We start from the raw sequence: 19,770 nt of genomic DNA on the forward strand, positions 1-19,770 counted from the left end.
GTGCGCATGTTCCTAGGAGGTCTTTTTTTAAGGGGGGGATGCGACCTTAGAAAACCGAAAAATCGCTAAAAGTCTATTTTTGAAAGATTATATATACCGATAGTATGCTCTTTCCGCATCGGAGAGCTCTTTAGCGTCCGTTCCTACATTTCGCGTCGTCGCCGACGGCGTTTTAACCAGCGCGCGCCCCCCTCTTCCTCCGTGGCAAAAACCAGTACTAATGGGTAACAAGTCACTAACCAGTACTAATGATCAACTAGTCATTAACTACTAATGAATCATTAGTCATGACTAGAGTCATGAGTAAATGACAGATGACCCATCACATGGAGACGTTATTGGCCGTGATGTCATGACCGGATATGACATCATCATGATGTCACATCTGGCCGTGTCAAATAACTGAAAGTGATAATGACATCACATCTTGTCATTACTGGTGCTGATGTCACCAGGAAATTCACGCTTATATGAAGCTGACCCCGCCGGGCATTCAATCCAGTGTCCGTGTGGAGGCTTTCATTTGGCAGTTCCTCGATCGGGTCCATGTAATCGGGGGAGGAATGAAAATTTAAAGAACCTAATCGAACGCTGCACCATGAAAACAGACTCAGTACAGCTGGCATCGGCGTATAAAATTGGTTGACAGCAAAGAAAAGGCGCAGTATCATCACAATTCTGTACAGACACCTTAACCGAGCTGTAAAGAAAAGGAGAAAAGTGGCAGTGAAAAAGGAGAGAGGTGCCGTAGTGGAAGGCTTCGGACGACCACAAAGCTTCCTTCATGACAGTCAAGAACTGTTAGTGGAGTGCTTCTTGAAGGAATATGTGTGAAAAATTTTAAAAAGTTGTCTGTAATTATACATACAGTCTTGCTTGAAATCTCTGTTTCAATCTATCGAAAAGGTGAAACAGCTGATCAGCTGTGCTCAAATTTCTCATTAGGAAGCACGGGTCGGCACCACGAGGAGGGGCTCATTCACACTCACGACCAGTGACACTCAACCCCACTCACTCGCACTCACACTCATGCCCTCTCTCATTCATGGCCACTCACACTCGCACTCGCGGCGACTCTAATACACGTCCACTCGCTCACACTCATGCCCGCTCTCATTCGCGGCCACTCACTCACACTGATGCCGCTCCCATTCACGGCCACTCCCTCACACTCATGCCCGTCCACACTCTCATCCACTCACTCACACTCACACCCGGTCCTGTTCATGGCCACTCACTCACACTCGTGACCGCTTCCATTCCCGGCCACTCACTCGCACTCATGGCCGCTTCCATTCATGGCCACTCACTCGCACTCGCGACCACTGTGCGAGTGTGAGTGAGGCGATATGAGTGCACTCATGAGTGAGTGCGCGCGACCTATGCTAGGAAGTAACATAATCGTCGGCAAATTTTTTTCACAGGGACTGGCCAATAAAATGCTCTACATTTTGTATTGTATATCTGGAAAAAATTTTAAAATTTTTGTCGTTTCATTTGCAAGTGCATTTCGACAAGTTTTGTTCAATTTTTTAAATCTGGTTTCTGGGAAATTATTTTGTGTTACAACCCACAACTTCCTTTCAAAGTTGTATGCATAAAAAGCAAACCTATTTTCCTTTCTTTTCGTGTATTGCATACAATTTTAGACACAATAGTTTTTACAGAAAAAAAAAAAATCTGAAACCTACAGAAAACGGTCATTTTGCGCACAGTAGGGAAAGAGTTAAGGGGGGACGCGGGTCTTTGGGACCGAAAAGTCGCCAAAAATTTGATTTTTCATTGTTGTCATAGTTGGATGCATCTCATCATTTTCCATCATTTTGACAAGTTTGGTGGCCCAACACTGCATATTTATCGAAAAATCAAAGATTAAACATGCAATCTCGACAGAACTGCTCGCGAAAAAACATCACGAAACGCCTATTTTGCGGCGCCTGTCGTGCCATGAATATGCTTTGCAGCGCTGCGATCTTGGTCTTGTTTGAAAGAGCCGCGCCTCAACTTGTTTCCCGCCAAAATGAAAGGCCAGTCAGGATTCGCAGACGAGAAAAAGATGAAAACAAGAAGTGAAATGCGGCCATGCTATTGGTTGTGGGCAGTCACGTGGCGAAATCTGCGTCTGCAATTGGCCGGTGCCATTTTCTTCGGACACTCTGTGCTAACGTGGGAGACGCTATTTTGAAAAAAAAAAAAGCACCATGGGGAAACCATATTGGAAATTTCACAGCGTGCACAAATTCGGAAAAAAGCGCAAAAAATGAAACAGAAAGAATGCCGACGACACGGGTTCGTCTCCAGCGATGTCGGCCAGCGACAGCGTTGTGCCAAAATGTCAACCGGCGGACGAGGCGACCTTGGCAAGTGTTCCGGTGTTCGTCGCGGGAGCGGAGCACGTCGAAACGACAGCAGAAAGCGGCGAACAGCTGGATGATGGACTGATAACACAAGAAGCGATTTCAGCGAACGATAGTGCAGTGCTGGAGCGTGAATCGACTGTCGTGACAAATGCTTCGACGCCGAGTACGGCATCAGCCTTCGACACGGAGCAGCCCGCGGACTCGGACGAGATCGGCGATCGGCGGCAGCGCGTTAGAGTCGACACAAGGTTTTTGACCAGCGCTGACCAAACGAAGCTGCAGAAGGACTCCGATGATAAACTCGCGAGCCTAACAGCAATTTCGGCGAGCCAGAGGAAGATGGGGACTTTCGCATCAGAATGCACACTTGCTGGCCCACCAGCTTCTGCAGCTACCTACGCGTTCATCGATTTGGCGGCGATAAACAGGCTGCTTCAAAATACTGTGTGTCGGACTTGCGGTGGCGACGTCATTGCAAAAAACGGCGCGGAGTACGGGATTGCAGTGAAATTGTGCATGGAGTGCCGCAATTGTGGAGCTATCGTCAACGAATGGAGCTCTCGGTGGGCAGAAGGTGGTGCAAAGTGCAGGCCATTTGAGATAAATATTCTCGCAGCTTGCGCTATGCAGAGCACAGGCAATGGCCAGACTGCCCTCAACGACATTTTTTCGGCAATGGGTGTGTCCCACAGGGGTCTACACCACAAGAGCTACCAGGGCCATCTGAAAACGAAGCTGAAGCCAGCAGCAACAATTGCTGCAGAAAAGGTGCTTTCCAGCTGTGCCTTGTCAGTGAAGGGCTTATACCAGGAGCTATGCTTTGACAGCCCTGGAAATGTGGCTGTCTGTTTTGATGGCACATGGATGACTAGGGGTCACACATCCCATATTGGTGTGGGCACAGTGATAGAACTCTTTTCTGGGTATGTTCTAGACTATGTGGTTCTCTCAAACTTCTGTGCGGGCTGCACATGTGCACCACCAAAGGAAGAGCCCAACTATCAACTCTGGCTGTCTAAGCATGACTGTCAGAGGAATACTGACAGTAAATCGGGGCAAATGGAAGTTGAGGCTGCCGTTACTCTTTTTGAGCGCTCACTTTCACGCCATGGCCTGCGCTACACAGTGATGCTGTGTGATGGCGACAGCCGATCGTTCCGCTCTGTTGAAGACGCAAACATTTATGGATACATAGCTGTCCAAAAAGAAGATTGTGTTAACCATGTTAAAAAGCGCATGGGGACAGCGTTGCGGAACATTGTGCAGAAGCACAAAAGCAGTGGTGACTCCCTTACTGGAAGAGGCCGCATGACGGGCGATCTCATTGAGGAGCTTTCTAAGTACTACAGCTGGGCCCTAAAGTCCAATGTTGGTGATGTGGACAGCATGCAGCAGGCGGTAGTGGCCACCTATTACCACGTGACTTCGACGGACCAGCTCTCTGATCACAGTCTGTGTCCAAGTGGCCAGACTCTTGGTGTAAGCATAATGCTGCTGCTGCCAGAGAAGAGACGCCACCCAGCCACAGTTACAACCTGCCTGACAACGTAAAGCAGGCGCTGCGCCCTGTGTATGAGCGGCTATCTGATAAGGAACTGCTAAAACGCTGCCAAAGGGGAAAAAGTCAAAATGCCAATGAATCCCTCCACTCGGTCATTTGGTCATTGATGCCTAAACACAAACATGCCTCACTGTTTGCCGTTCAGGCTGCAGTCGCCGAAGCAGTTATGCGTTTTAATTCTGGAGTGAAGCAAGCATCTGCACACATACTTCGAGAATTGAAGCTATTGGAGAACTGCACCAGTTCTAAAAGAGCGGAACAAAAAGACTGTCGACGATTGACGAGTGCCATGCGAAAACACGCAGCCTCGGACACATTTTTGCGATCAGCAAAGCGACACCAGCGATACAAACGTGATGCTGACTACTCACCAGGTGCCTTCTAGGCTGTTTGCTTCCAATAATAAAGCACTTTGATGTGTTTCCTATGCTTGAATATGTTGCATTTCTTTTTTTGTGTTTTTTTCAGTTTGGTTTTTTTCATCACTCTACGAAATTCTGATCAGCTTTTCTCGGCTGCCATTCACCTAATTTTTACCATGTTTGTTTTGTTTGGAAGCTGAATGTTTGCTGCTGGCAATAAGGTCACCAAATATAACCTTACCTAGTTGCGAAGTTTTAGAAAACAAAAAGAATATAGTGCTTTTTTCCTTGCTTTTTATATGTGAACTTCAAACAGCTGTAACTTTCGTTCTAGGAGAGATAGAACAATGCAACTACCCTTATTGCAAACCTTGATGAGAGTAGAATCTACTGATATAAAGCTTGTTTAGATGGATGCAACCAAGTTTTTCAAAAATTTGTCAGTACACCATGACTGATATTTCCTGATAAAAAAATAATGGCAGCATTTGCACAAAAATGGATACCATATTTGAAATCAGCACATTAAAGTACATATTAACTGAGGTTTTCATTCTGCTAAGCCCAGTATTAAATTTTTTTTTTTTTCTAACACCCTCTTCCCCCTTAATATAAAGCAAGGTGGCAAGCTTGTAATTGAGCAGCAAAGCACAGCCCCATAATACCTTTCTTTAATGCAGTGCCTGTCAATATACCACATACTGCAAAAAAGGGAGACCATGAGCAAACAATATGAAAAAGTGCTAAATATTGAACCAGACACAAGCATAAAACAAACCCCATTCCTGAAAATAAAGCAACAACGAATTGCAGCCATTTGTGACCAAATCAACCAAACAACTAATAGCATCCTGCATTTATTGCCACTGCAAAAATACCATCCTACACGTAAGGGGAACACCGATTATGAGTCTTTGTTCATGCACCAACCCACATACTTAATACGAATTAGCAAGTTCTAGGAGTATCACCCATGCAGATAATGCATTAAAAACCTTGACTATCAACACAAAATTATACGCGCTCCACATCGTATGGCGACCGGCGGGAACTGGCTGTAAAGAGGCTGGCTGAGTACTTTATTGCTGTCACACCACTCCAGGGCATTAAAAATCAGAACTAAGGGAAGCACATGTGTGCAGAATCCACACGTGATCACCACAGGAGCACATGTGATCTGGCGCACGACTGCCTGCAAAGACAGTTCTATTGACAGCTCGGACTTCCTGTGACCTGGAGTGTTTGGTGCGAGGCAATGCTCATCTAGCTATATTTTTAAGTTTGCCTCACTGATGAAGGTGTTGGGCACTCTGGTTTCAATGCAAGCTGACTGTGCTTGTGGTAACTAGATTAGATACCTCTCCGATCCCAGTCTGGGCACATTTTCCACTACGCCCTCAACGCAGAGCACGTTAGGCCTAGTAATACTGACCGGCCACCCATTAGCAAAGAAGGCGCTGCAGTGGGCTCCACTCGCACATATATGCCCTCAGAAATCACACCCATCTAGATTGAAAGTTCCACTCACTCAGGTTCCAGTCTGACAGTGTGTTGTCATCATCGAGGCCGTCATCTGACACAGAATCCTCCTGCAAAGGGGCCAAACAGCAACTTCACAGGAGCCCAAGAGCAGCAACCAGACAAAAATGTTTTCCACAAGACCAACCAGCCTCATACCGTTGGTGCAGAAAACACAACGCGGGATATAGCTAGGCGCGTAACACCAATCTTTGAACTTGTCTGATATATGAGAACAATTTATGAAATTTTTTTTTTCTGCAAACATAAAATGGCCATAAGAATGTCCCATAGAGTAACCTCTTTTTGTTCCTGCTAACATGATCCTGCATGACACGATTTACGTTTAGTGATTAACTGCACATACACTAACGTACGAGCAAGCCGAACATGGTGGGGGGGGGGGGGGGGGGGGGGGCAGACTATATGCAGTTCTCATGAGCTGCGGATTTCACCCACCAAAATGGCTTCCCTACAACGCTTAGGTGCACAGGGTGAAGCATCAAAGAACGACAACATGCTAACATATGTGATGTTCCCACAGAGTATTGTAGAAACGCAGCAGCAACTTTGCAGTGCCTGGGGTATGGGAAGCACGGCATCTGAGAATAACTATGTGCTTACACAAGAGCTGGCCTCATCCACAGTACGAAGAAGATGGCAACCATCAGCCATCGTAATGGTGTCTCCCCAGCGCAATACTTTAAGGGTTGAAGGATGCAAAAAAAAAATGAGGGAGCGATCTCAGCTCTCAACTGCCATCAAGCATCTGAGAAAAGCTATGTGCTTACATAAGAGCAGGCGTCATCCATGGAACGAAGAACATGGCAACAGTCAGCCATCATAATGACGTCTTCACAGTGCAATAGTTTAAGGGTTGAAGCATGCGAAAAAAACAATGGAGCGATCTCAGCTCTTGACTGCCATCAACAGGCAGAAACTAAAAAAAAGGCGCTGTTCATATCTTATGCCAAGAAACGCTAATCTACATATTTTAGTGCATTAGAACTAGGGCTCCTGGTCAGACTATAAGCCGTTGCTTGTGCGTTTGAACTCTCCAAGCTCATGCAGCAGTGACGCTTGTGTCTGTGTCAGCACTTTAGTCAATGTCACGAGACCCCGTCATGACTGAACTGACAGGAGCTGCCAACTTAGGCAGCACTCTTGAGATGAAAATTTAACCACACACTACAAACCCAGAGTACAACAACACCACTACTAGGTCATTCAGGGCTGTTTCAAGGTGTCTAGTGAACCACTATTTTCATAATTCCCGAGTTTTCCAGATTTTCCCTGATTATTTCAGTTTAAATTCCCTGACAAGTGAAGAGGCTCAAAAATGTAGACGCATGAGCATAGAAGAAAAATTCAGAACAAAAAGCTATTTATTCATATTCTGCCATTTACAATAGTGAAAAGACTGTCATATAGTGTTATTGGCTGTTAAAAATGCCAAACGTTTTCTGAAAAATGAAAATCGCAATGAGCGCATTGATGCCAGACTCAGAGCACACGAGCCCCCCATGCTGCAAAAAGCCGAGCTAATCCAATACAATCCAATATGGCCGCTCATGCGCTGGACAGCCCAGCTCGCCGATCACTTTCACGCTGCCTGCTGCTGGCACGGTTATTCCCGATTTTTCTCGCGTACTACTCTCACGCAGCACTTCCGCATATTTTGTTGAGTAGGCACCTAACGTGCGTATCAGTTCTTGTATTGTGGCAGCTCAGCCATGCGTTGGCGTCAAAGTATTACATCGCGCCTCGCCTTGGGCGCAGGTGCCACGGAGGCCGCACTCTGGCGAGACAAAAATATCTGCATGAAAAACATACTTACCATGCGTTAGCTTAAAATGAAAATGCATTGCAGAATATATTGTGCCATTTTATCTGGCTTGGCTAAATTTTTGATGGTTTCCCTGACATTTCTCAGATTTTTCCTGGTGAATGAAAATTCAAAAGGGAAAATGTTTGGGCGTGTTGGTTCATCGTCAACAAAGCAAAGCCTCCTTGTCCTGTCCCCTCCTCGTGTCCTTTGTGGTTTTTTACGCTTGTTGACGAATTAAATTTCCCTGACAATTCAAAGTTTTCCCGGTTGCTAGACACCCTGTTTTTGTACAGCATGGTTATAGGCGGACACGACTCTTTGCGGCCGAAAACCGGTCTAAAAATCTGATTCTTTATTTCTTCATTTTCACAGTTCCGAGATGTTTCCCGCCAATTCTGGTTGAAAAATACCGCCTATTTTGTATGTTCAAGCGTTCCAAAGTTGGGAATCTAACGCTTGGCCCTTTAAATTGAAGTCAAATCCCACTGGGTTTTCATCGGCCGCATAATTTTGGTCTCAATCGAAAGATCGTGATTCAGGCTATTTCCATGTCTCAATTGGTGTCCGTGAGCGAACACTGGAAGTGGAAAACAAAGGGACAAATTTGTGCGAAAAATGCGCTATTGGGCTCTGAAAGCATGAGACCCAAATTACCACTTTCGGTTGGCTGCTGGCGTCGACGGCTTGCGACCTGGCACCATTTTGAAAAAGTCACGTTTGAAAAAGTCTAGCTGGCTTTAGCGACATTCCGTCATCACGACCACGGCGTTAAAAGCGAAAAATTTAGGTTCGAGCGCCATACCAGCCTAAAAACTTGAGAAAAGTAGAGATAAGAGGTGCACCGGTGACGCGCCATTCTGTTATCAGCAATTCATGATGAAGCTCCGACGCTCCATGATGGGCCAGAAGGGCGTAGCCAGCGGTGCTCGGCATGACAGATAGGAGAGCGAACGATTTCCTCGAGGCAATTCCCGCCGCGTACGAGCATCGTAATCATGACGATGCAGATGAAAAAGTGATATCTAAGCAGTTCTCATGGGCGCGACAGATCGAGCCCTTGGAAAAATTAGTGGCCAAAAATATGCCAAAAACATTTTTCTCTGATTTCTAAAAATTGAATTTTGGACACAGTTACCATTTTGGAGGAGCAATATCTTGGCTTAAGAGCAGCTATCACTACAATTCCTGTTTTTTTGCCAAAAAGATAAAATCTTAAATTCTGCAATAATACTGCAATACTGCTTTTTAAACACTGTTTGCCAAAATTATCAAAATAAATCATTTGTCCCAGTCACCAAAATGAGCACTGTCTTTGCCAAATTTGACAAGCCACAACTTTCTTCCAAATCATCCTAGAATGCTCATTTATGCTTTATTGCAGTCCTTTAAGATTAGATTATTTATGGATCAAAATCTTCTCCTCAAGATCTGATGTTTACTATCCCTGCTTCCTCCAAACAAAAGATCAATTTTCCTTAATATATTTAGAACTGCCTGCATTGGGTAAAAACAGTTTGCAGTTTTGGAATGAGCACGAGAAAATGACGAGTAGTGCAGATCTGGTGCAAATCCGCCCAAAAAACAAAAAAATTTAAATGTACTGTGAATGTGTGCTTCCCACAGTCCACCGATTTTGATGGTGTTGCAGTTTTGGAAGATCAATATTTCTGGTCCTGCGCTTGCTAGTTATTTTCTTTTGCTGGAAAGCTAATCACGTGTATCTTTTGACACCAAGGTAAATGTAGTAACCATACGGGAAAATTCACTGAAAATGTTGTCTTGGCACTAAATTGGGCCCTTCCTTGACAGTTTTTTTGATGTAACTTAACTCAAATTGGTATAGAATATTAATTTCTGCTTTTATTTACTTTCCAACCGTTTCTGATCATGTTGATATGTTAGTCCTTACCATAATTTACATCTATATGTTCTGACTTGTTTTTCCTTGTTTTCTCAAAACTGCAATCTTGAGGGTGCTGCAATTGTGGAGGAGCGATATCTCGAACTATTTATGCTATTGCTTTAATTGTTTCCTTCAATAAGACTCAAACATATGCAATTATGATGAGGCAACACTTACAAAACTAATTATTTATAATGAGTGTCAATTTAAGCTCTTCCACACAAAAGTGTGATGTGCTCAAGTTCAAATTAATCTAGCACCTCAATTCTCGGTTAGTTGCACTCTGCAATATTTCTAGATAATTTTGGCAGGCTCATTTTCCTCCTGCCCTATGTATTTAGTAATTAGCTCACCTCCAAATGAAGAACATTAATTAGGCAAAATTTTGAAGACTATGCATTCCATACACAAAAAAAAACAATCAGATATTTGAAATCAGCACGTCAAAATGCATGAGTGATGTAAGTTTAATCCAAATCAGGCCATAAATAAGAAAAAAATGTTTTAAGAGGGGTGTCCCCCCTTAAAGCAGGGCTTTCTGGCACTGCTGCCACATTGGGCAGCATTCATTGTATGACATGTAAACAAGGTAAGTCAGTTCTAGTTAAAATCAAGCCAAGCCATAGAAAGTCTAGACGAGCCATGTAAAACCAGGGCTAACCATGCTAGTGCAACATATTCACAATTAGTTCTGAGTAAACCACCCAGGCATTTTTTCCACAATATAAAAAAAAAAAAAACGGATGAGGTATATTACAGGAACTTTTTCTGCCTAATGAAATATATCTACTTTCTAAGAGAGCAACAAGGGTGTGCCAATATTGCAGTTTTAGGACATGATTTGCCTTGTTTGCCTTGATATTTTGCCTTGTTTTGTTTCATAATTCACATGACATTTGCAATAAAATTAAACTAGAATTGCGCAGGAGTGTACAGACCAGAACATCGAAGGCAAATTGAATGCTACCATTTTGAGAGCGCTAGAGTGCCATCTACAGGCACTGCAACAAAACAGACGGCTCTGGACTGCCAAATAGGCGGCCATAGGTATACATAGTGCAAGTGCTTTTAGGTTTCTTTGAAGTTATTGTGACCGACGCCCATAAAATCATCGAAAACTAGTTTCAGCCTCATGGCAAGACAATGGCATGGGCAAGCACAGCGTCCACAAGTGGAGTGAATCGTTTGGGCAAGTGGACAGCACCTCTGTATGCAAACACGCTGTTGGCTGTGACTTTGCCGTACGCAATATATTTTACCTTCGCATAGGGTATGAACAAATCTGTCACAGCCGACACCTCATGAACAAGCACAGATTCCCTGATGTCTCTGCTCTTTGTTTCAGCGAGGCAGAAGAGAGGATTAGCATGAGAACAGCTGAGCTGGAGCTATGAGGAAGTGTTGTTTAACAAGTGTCGGCAGTACAGCCTTGTGTTAAGCAACACGAAGGAGTAAAAAACAGAACTGGAATACCGAGCTCTCATTCTCCACTGCTTTGCGCTAACTAGTGCAGCCTCTGATGGCGATGCTGGAGGTTACAATGCGGCTGCGGATCCCACAGTGCCGGTTTTGCAAAAGCTGTTCTTACAGGGCAGAGACCACTTATCAGGAGATTTAGGAAAGTGATCGTATGATTGAAAAGTGCAGTCAAACATTAGATGTCTCCTGGGCAAATTGGGAGCGTTAGCAGATATGCAAGTGCTCCGCTTTGCGCATACTGTCGGGAAAGCCCTCCACAAAAGGGTCCCGTCGCGTTTCGAGGATGCTTCACTGCACAGTCCACGCCATGTATTCCGAATTATTGCAAAAATTTCATGTATCACTATCAAATATGAATCGAATAACAAACATACTCTTCCTCCAATATTCATACACCCTATGATCAACAGAATTTCATGTTAACAAAAGCTCACGTAACACAAAATTCAATGCCTGAACTGAACCTTATTCCTGAAGTTCTTTTGTGAAAGGGAATACCGAAAATTGACCCAGAAACTGCCTTTTCGGTCTTTCCAATTTTGTGTTCCTGAGACCCTTCTCAGTGATCTGCAAATTTTGGCTTCAAAATTATGTTTAACGAGCCATAACTGTTAAGCCCTCCCGGACCCTTAAATTGAGGCCTAAATTTGTCCTTTTCAAACCGCCTGCAGCCCAGGAACTACACATTCCGGTGGCACCATCTTGCTCTTGTTTGAAAGCTCGCGTTTCCAGCCTTTTATTTTTTCAATAAGCAACCCTGAACACCGTGTCGAAGAGATACAAGCAACAACAAAAATTATGCGCAGCATGAGCTTCTTTATGGTTATACTTGAAACATCATGTGGTTTGCGGTGCCTAGCAATGCAAGAAGTTGCGAGCTAAGCATCATGCAGGAACAGGAAGCATAATGATGCTGCTACCTTGTTAGCATACGATGGACAATCGTGCTCCGAGATCGCTCAATGCCATCGTGACCGAAGCCTCTTCCCCTGACATCGTGCGCGGCGAATCCAGCAGTCTCAGTGACACTTCGGCCTCATAAACATAGATGCTATTGATACAGAAGTGCGTGAGATCTCTTTCTCTGACTGCGTGAGCAGTGCTGACTTCAGCCGTCCCACTGATGTTATCGGCGACAGAGAGGTGCACAAGATCGCTACCCCCAACAGCATGCACGATGCAGACTACAGCCATAAGAGGATAGACACTCAAGTTGTGCTTGACAGAGAAGTGTGCGCCTCTCAGAGCACGAGGAGGAAGATGGCCAAGAAAAAGCATTAAGTCTGGCTGCATCCCAATTATGCCCCTGGCGGGTTTCCTTGAGATGTTTGCGTTAGATATTTTAACTTTTTACTTGAAACTCAAGAGAATAATTTTGAAACGGACAATTTTGGAGAGAAAACGGTATTATTTTAGCTATCAACTTATCTTTTTTTTTTTTTCCAGAAAGATAAATGCATGCAATATGACCATTTTTAACGCAGTATTTGTTTTGTTTAAGAAAAATATGTTTTTGGCATGCAAAGATGGCACTTTTCTCTAGCAACTTTGGTGGCCTCTAACTTTAGTTCAAATTGACCTCGAACATTGACATACCTTACTACACTTCTTAACTATTCTAAATTGTTTTCATGCTCTAAGTATTGAACTAGGGATTTCTGTTTGAACTGAATTTTTCTCCAAACAAGAACACAAAATTAACTTTCTTTTTTTTTTTTTGTATCATTTCAGAAACTACTTGCACTATGAGAAAAATAATTCCCCACTTGAAATCAGCATATCCAGATAGGTTCAGATCTATTCATAAGTAAGAAAGTTGCCTACCAAGTATACCATTCCCCCCCCCCCCCCCCCCATTTCCCCCCCTAAAACAGTTACTCTGTCTATCCATTACAACACGTTCAACAGCAAAATGTTAGTACTAAAACCTCGTTAGACCAGACTTCAAGGGATTACAGGAAATGTCTGAATTAGTTGGCTGTAGAATTATAGGGCAGGAGGGGAACTAAAAAGTAAAAAGAAGTAACAAAGTGACCTGCAACAACATACCTTTCCTTCCTGAAAAACAAGAAAAAGAGGAAAACTAATCACATACTGTTTCATGCAAAAATTTGTGTGGCAATATAGCTACATATGTATTTATTCTGAACTACTACCAAACAATACAGTGTGGGCACGCTGTCAGTTAAAATAACACATGTCCTCCATGACACTTGGGGCACTGGCCCCGACTGTTCCAATTATAAGCATTCCCAAACAATAAATCAATGGAACTCCACTGAGGGTGTTTCACTACGTTTTTAAGGGATCACCAAATAAATGCACTGTTGAAGCTTGAACTTGAAAAGGTACACCAAAAACTATCAGTTTTCCACATTTTAAATCAAATGATTACTGCGGCCAATTTGCTCCAAGTTAAAACAGAGTCATCTTAAACTTTGCCGACATTTTCCATTAAAGCAATGACCTTTGCCCCACAACATAATTAAAATTACAAAATCTACGCAGATGCAGCTTTTGCACAAGCACAACCATTTTCACACACTCCCCTGTATGTGTGAACTGAAGTTAGCATGGACTTTCTGCAGAGTCAAACAATATGGGTCAAAGAAGAAAAGGAAACTGATCCACCACTAGAGGCAGCAAAAATGGCACATACTAGCACACAAGCATCTGCCGGCAGTTCGCTATTCAAATACTGGCAACTGGTAAAATTGACCGGGATTACTGAACAGCATTCAGTTAGCCGCTACGCAGAGTCAAAACAGACAATACTCACATCAATGTTGTCATCCATGTGCTTCTGACTGTGCGTTTTGGATTTGTGAAACCTTGGCCGGATGTCTTCCTCCCGGTCAGGAATCATCTCATCTTCTTCCACGTCCCCCTGTATGATGGAAGGGCAGGCATCCAGACTGACTATAAGGATACTGGAAACTAGCCCGTACCTAAATAAGGGCTCTCAATTAGGCGCTCAGACAGTACGATTCATACAAGGCCATCATTTTGGCATCAAAATGAACTGTTGTCATCATAAAAAAAAAAAAAAAGAAAAAACTGCAAAGCTCCGCTAAGGACCAGTGTCTTATCTTAACAACACAAACACGGGGGTGGGAGAACTCAAGTTTTGGAGCAGCTCTTACGGCAGGAAAATGTATGGTTTGGAGCAGCTATGGAGCAAAAGTTACCATTTTGTAGCAGCAATATCAACCTTTTGGAGAAACTTGAGAGAACACAGTCATATCTCCATGAAACTTGTAAATGCCTCCGTTACCTTATTCGCAATGCAACATAGCAGAAGTAGCGCCAGCTTACGAATGGGCCCGTCACGTTTCAGATAATTCACTGGATGGACAGCACAATAGCAGCGTATAGTTCCAGCGTACTGGAAGAAGCTCCCCCCAATTCTCGCTAAAATATTTTGAAATAAAATCATGCATGCCAATCTTAGCACCTCTTTTTTTTGCAAGGAGGAGCGCGTATCGAACACTGCCAAGAGCGCTTGTTGTCACTGAGCCGAAACTGTCAGGAGTCCCAAGGTGGTACGCCATCCACAACGTGATCTCCAGCTTCATGTATTGCTGCGCTACGACCCTACATGACAGATGGAAGCACATAACGCAAAAATCTGGCCAAAAGCAACCCCAACAACTCTATCAGCATATTGTAACATGGGCCTGGCATAGGTGGCACTCAAGGTTTTACACACATCGCAGGACATGTTGCTTGGTTTTGGTGCCAGCTGCTGGAGAGCCATAATGGAGGTCAGAATGAGCTTTCCAAGGGCTTCCTACAGCTCTGAAGTTTAGGCAAACTGTAACTGTGTTTGCCGAAAATGTTTTCAGACCTTTTTGCGAAATAAATTATTTCCTTCTGCACCCGTCTCGCCGAGATATCATGCTTCGTCTTAGACCTTTCGAATATACCCCCCCCCCCCCCCCCCCCCCCCCCCCTTTGCTGGGAATCTTGACCATAAAGAAAAAAAGGGGTGTTAAGCATTAGAACAAGTCACGTTATCCCCAAATAAAAATAGGCAGGCGACACACCAAGCAGCATTTGAAATGGTGCGACTGGCCAGTGGGTGCACGCCTAATATGAGCCGCGGGATGACGTGAAATGAAGGGGAAATTAACGGATGGCATGAAATCGTTTGGGCATGTTTATACAGTACTATACGCCGAGTTAGGAGAGAAAAAAGTAGTCGAGGTTGACTACACCAAGGTCGGCCCCGGCTGTGCTTTAGCGCGAAGCACGACTCCCTGCGCTGCCGAGGGAAAGTAATACTGCCCAAAAGACGTCATCCTGCAGATAACAGTTGTGACCTTCAGAACAGTGATCTCTTCCGATCAGCGCGCAGCAAAAGCTTAACTTTTCAAAGGCGAAAGCAAAACATTGTTCAGGCTCAGTCTGACGTAGCTTCGCTGTCAGTGCTAAAGTCTGAAGAGCTGGATTCAGGGTCATCACTGCTGTGGCTGTAGATCGCATCCATAAACGAGCTGTCAGTTGCGTCGACTTCGGGGAAAACTCGACGTTTCCGCGCAGCAGGAGCGTGCGACGTCAACACCATGATGTAAACAAGGAGTGCCGATCCCCCGACTCACAGCGGAAAAAATAAAACCAAAAGCAAAACTGAAAGAAGGGTTCCTCTATTTCCCACTGAATGACGCCACTTGTCAAGGAGCGCTTAGAAAGGGAGAATTCAAATCGTGACACCATCGATAGCAGGCTATCAATGGGAATAGGCGCGGACAGGAAAGTGTTAATGCTTTTGGCCCAGCATGGTGCAGAAAATTGTATTTGTATCAAAATGCCATTATTGGCGCAGCTGTCCCACCCCTGCAAACACCACCACATAACACGCTACCTCCTCGGAGCAGCAGCACTTAGAGTGCATCAAGGGTGGAGTGTGATGGGCAGATAAATAGGTTGCTCAAACGTTGGTTGTTTCCTGCACCCCCAAACCATGCCATTTCTACACAAGGTAGCTTTCTCCTGGCTCGTGTATAACCTAACAGAACCTGAAAGAAACTAGTAGACCTTGAAATCGACAGCCGGTTGAAATGTAGATTCTCTCCAGTCAAAATACAAGAACGAGCTGATATACACTCGCACAGAAAAAGGTCATGCATCCTCTCGCATCTTTAGCCCTCCTTTAAACATTCAAAACGGATGCAGCGCTAACCGGGCTGTCAGTTTTGTACAGCTACATTGACCTATGTTCGGTAGATACAACCCACGTAGCTAGATCTGATTTCCTGAGACCCTTGGCTTAGTAAGAATGAAGCTGGCCCATATCAGCCAATCACCATGTCCCAGCCAAAAACAAGCTTTCTTGAACAGAGAGCATTAAGAACCCAAACTGGTATAGCTGCCGCAAGCACTTTTCACAGGCAAACAGCAGTGCTATCAAGGGCAGCATTAGTCATCAATCACCGATGCACCCAGACCAGCATGACAATTCCGGAGCAAAACATGCGAACTGTGCCCACATGCTCTGACCTTGAGGAGGATGATGTCGATCTCGGAGTACTTCATGCCCCGCACAAGGATGGGCACCAAGCGCGCGAGGTGGGGGGCCAGCACCTCCCTGCAGATGGGCTGCTCCGCCAACGAGAGCCAGAACTCACAGGCCTCCAGCGCCACACCTTCGTCCGAGTCTTGCGTCCGCATCAACATGTACTGCATGGCGGCAACATAGGGACATCTATGCTGCACTGGCTACATAGGGGCATGCAAACGCATTTCCGAAAGCTTCAAATACAAATCAAATATGTGAATTTCTTGAATCGGATATTAACCAAATAACTTCAGAGAATTCTTTGAAATTGATGCAACTGAATTGCTTGCTAACTTTGGTTGGTCGGTTTATAAGGTTCTAAGGGGGGGCATGGGTCTTAATTTTGCTTACCAAAAAATTTTATGAAACTTCACAGAAAGAAATGTTCAGTTGTTTTCTCCAGATTTAAAATATACAAAAATTTTCCATCTAGGACAAATAGTTCCGAAAGGTATTATAAAATTACTGTTGTTGTCTGCCCAAACAATAGGGGAAAAAAATGGTCTTCAGAAATTAATTTGAAATACACTGGTGCATACTATAAAGAATGAGGAATGAAACGTTGGAAGCAGTTTTCAAATTGAGCTAATATTAGAGATTTAGCAGCTCACTGAACTTGGCACTCAGAGCCAGGGCAAATATACTAGAATTTCAATATAATATTGTCACGACTCAGTTTTAAAGGTGAGAATAAAAATGTTGGCTGTGGTTTAGCTGGTTAAGCATTGGCCTCGAGATCGAGCAGAGTCGCCACCTTGCGGCTCAGCGGCGAAACCTACTCAGTGTGGATGCGTTTTCGCGTCGCGTGCCAGCCCGCAGTGATTTACACGCGCGCATGCGGCGTGTACAGGAGTGTTTTTGCTTGTTTCGCAGTTCGTGTGAGCTTTTGCTTACCTATATGCCTCTTGCAAAATAAATATGAACAGTCTATAACCCCACGCTTCTTTAAAAAATATATATACTTGTCCGCATCGAGCATGTCATGCTTGGATAAGGACATCGTCCATCGCGGTCTTCGGTACTTGAGATCCTGTGACATGCAATGTCTCAAACGAAGTGGTACTGTCGTTACCGCCGTGTCAAAGCAAAAGAGGTCGTTGCCGTCAATAAAAGTTAATGCAAACGCTCAGAAATCGCATATTCCCGTTTATGTTTGGAATACCGCAGCTACTACAACATATGCCACCGCAGACAGCTTCATATAGCAGAATGCAGTTTGAACAGACCACTCTATGCCTGCTATGCCGTCTATATGCACGATAGAGTTGTGTGAGTACTTTGTTTTTTTTTTCCCCCTTTTAAACCTCTGTTGTGGTGTCTCAATGGTAAGGGCACTCGACTGCTGATTTCGAGAACGGGGGATTCAATTACAACCGTTTCGAAAGGCGTTCCTCTGCTGTGGGATTTGACTGCACAATAAACAATACCAAGTGGTAAATGTGATGTTAATAACGAAAAAAAAAAAGACTCCAAAACCAGCCTCTGCAATCATCCGTCATAGCCGATGCCGCTTTCATGCGTTAAACCCGGGCCAATATGCATTTCTTTTCTTTTGTTGTTGAAGGCTCTGTGCATCCGTAATAGTTTTAGTGAGCACATTTTGCTTTAGAGAAATGCTCGAATGTTTGGGAAACATATTCCCTGCACCTAATTGTTATCCTAAATATTACATAATACACCTAGATCAATGTACTCTACTGGTAGCCTATTATAATCATTATAATCCCTTTTCGTCCAAGTGCTGTCTTCCGACAAAACTCGTCATTTCTGACAAGGGGAGTAAAACAGCTTCATGCGGGTTTAAATATCAGTGTTTAGTTCGGGAATAAATACATTTTTATAGTCGCATGATAAGATGACCTCCATTTCTTTCGGAATAGTTTTATATCCGGCATCTGTTTTGGAAGCAACCCTAATATTTTACTTCGCATAAGATTTAGTCACTGCTAAATAATTAGTGATAAATTTTCAGCCTGTAAAATTGCTTCCCAGAACATGAGTGCCCATGCACAATTTATAACGATGTCTTCACAGCGAGTAATTCGTAGCTTGCACTTTAACGTTACTGAAAATTAATCGCTGATTATTGTAAATTCTGTCAAGTGTGTAAAAGTTCTCTCACAGGGTGAAATTTATTCGTATTGCAAAACAAAATAATTACACTACTAATTTACCGTTATATATTAACATTACACATCATAAATCCCTTATACTTTCCTCGGTTTCAGGAAATCATTTACAGTTAGTGGCGCATGCATTAATACACTATCACACTCTATGACAGTGGCCGCAAAAAGCATCTCGGCAAATTCAATTCGCTCAGCGCTGTACACGTGAACAATGCTTTCCTGTGCGGCGAGGTTTCCTGTATAGTGTCGGCGTGATCTCATTTTTGGGGAATACTTGTGCGTGGTTGTCTGGGCCAGAGTTGATGTGCACTCAGTCTAAAGCAACTCGCCATGCAGTGCGCTGCCAATGCTACATTTAACCTGCTTAATCCTCGAGTCAAGTACGATATAGTGAACCAGGATGCCTTGTATCTGCGTGGGCTTGACACTAAATTCGCCGGTCTCACTCGCATGATACACGTGCAAACTGTTTAAAAGTCGATAAGAAAAACAAAGCTGTCACTAGGCAGGCCCAAGCATTACGCGCGTGAGCGCGGTACAGCGCAAGAAACGTGCAAAGTAAATCTAGAAGACTGGTGGTTGCGTGCTTTGTTTTCCTAAAATCCGCTGTTCTTCTGCTGCATTGGCGAAATCCTTGAATTTTTTTCTGCAATATTACAGAAATACTGCAGAAGACACGTTTTCATCGCCAACAAACCCGCCGTAAACTCGGAAGCAGACCTACGCAGCGCGCGTTTCTGCGAGCGCCGCCGGCTGCCGATCCACACTACCGGAGTGACGGTGGCGCCACCTCTAGGTCGATCTCGCGGCGAATAGTTGAATTGCAAAAGCAACGGCTGCATTGCTACGCTTGTGGCCAAATGAAGAGTTGGATGCATAAGTTCACTCACCGGTGTTAAACCATTTTTATGCCCCTGCCGGTCGCAGGCAGAACACACATTTAAAAAGGGGTTGATTGTGAAGCGGCGGTGAAACTCTCGTATGGCTGATTCGTGCTCACTCACTTTTGTGCAAAGTGTGCACGTCACTACCTTCGACAGCTGCAGACTGGAACGGCCTTCCGGACAACATTG

The 19,770-nt window shown here is 44.2% G+C and overlaps 1 protein-coding gene across 1 annotated transcript in view; it reads right to left on the reverse strand.

Moving 5' to 3' along the window:
* The window catches only part of Tnpo (transportin 1), a 64,255-nt gene that overhangs the window by 38,259 nt on the left and 6,226 nt on the right, over nt 1-19,770 (reverse strand). Inside the window, exons 6-8 of the mRNA XM_084576965.1 lie at nt 16,511-16,690; nt 13,791-13,898; nt 5,812-5,872 (exon numbers count right to left, since the gene is read on the reverse strand). Of these exons, the coding sequence (XP_084433091.1) occupies nt 5,812-5,872; nt 13,791-13,898; nt 16,511-16,690 (349 nt within the window). The remainder of the gene's footprint in view (nt 1-5,811; nt 5,873-13,790; nt 13,899-16,510; nt 16,691-19,770) is intronic.

This window comes from Amblyomma maculatum, chromosome 8 (genome assembly GCF_055883805.1).
Source record: "Amblyomma maculatum isolate TAMU_Amacu chromosome 8, ASM5588380v1, whole genome shotgun sequence".
Classification (NCBI taxonomy): domain Eukaryota; kingdom Metazoa; phylum Arthropoda; class Arachnida; order Ixodida; family Ixodidae; genus Amblyomma; species Amblyomma maculatum.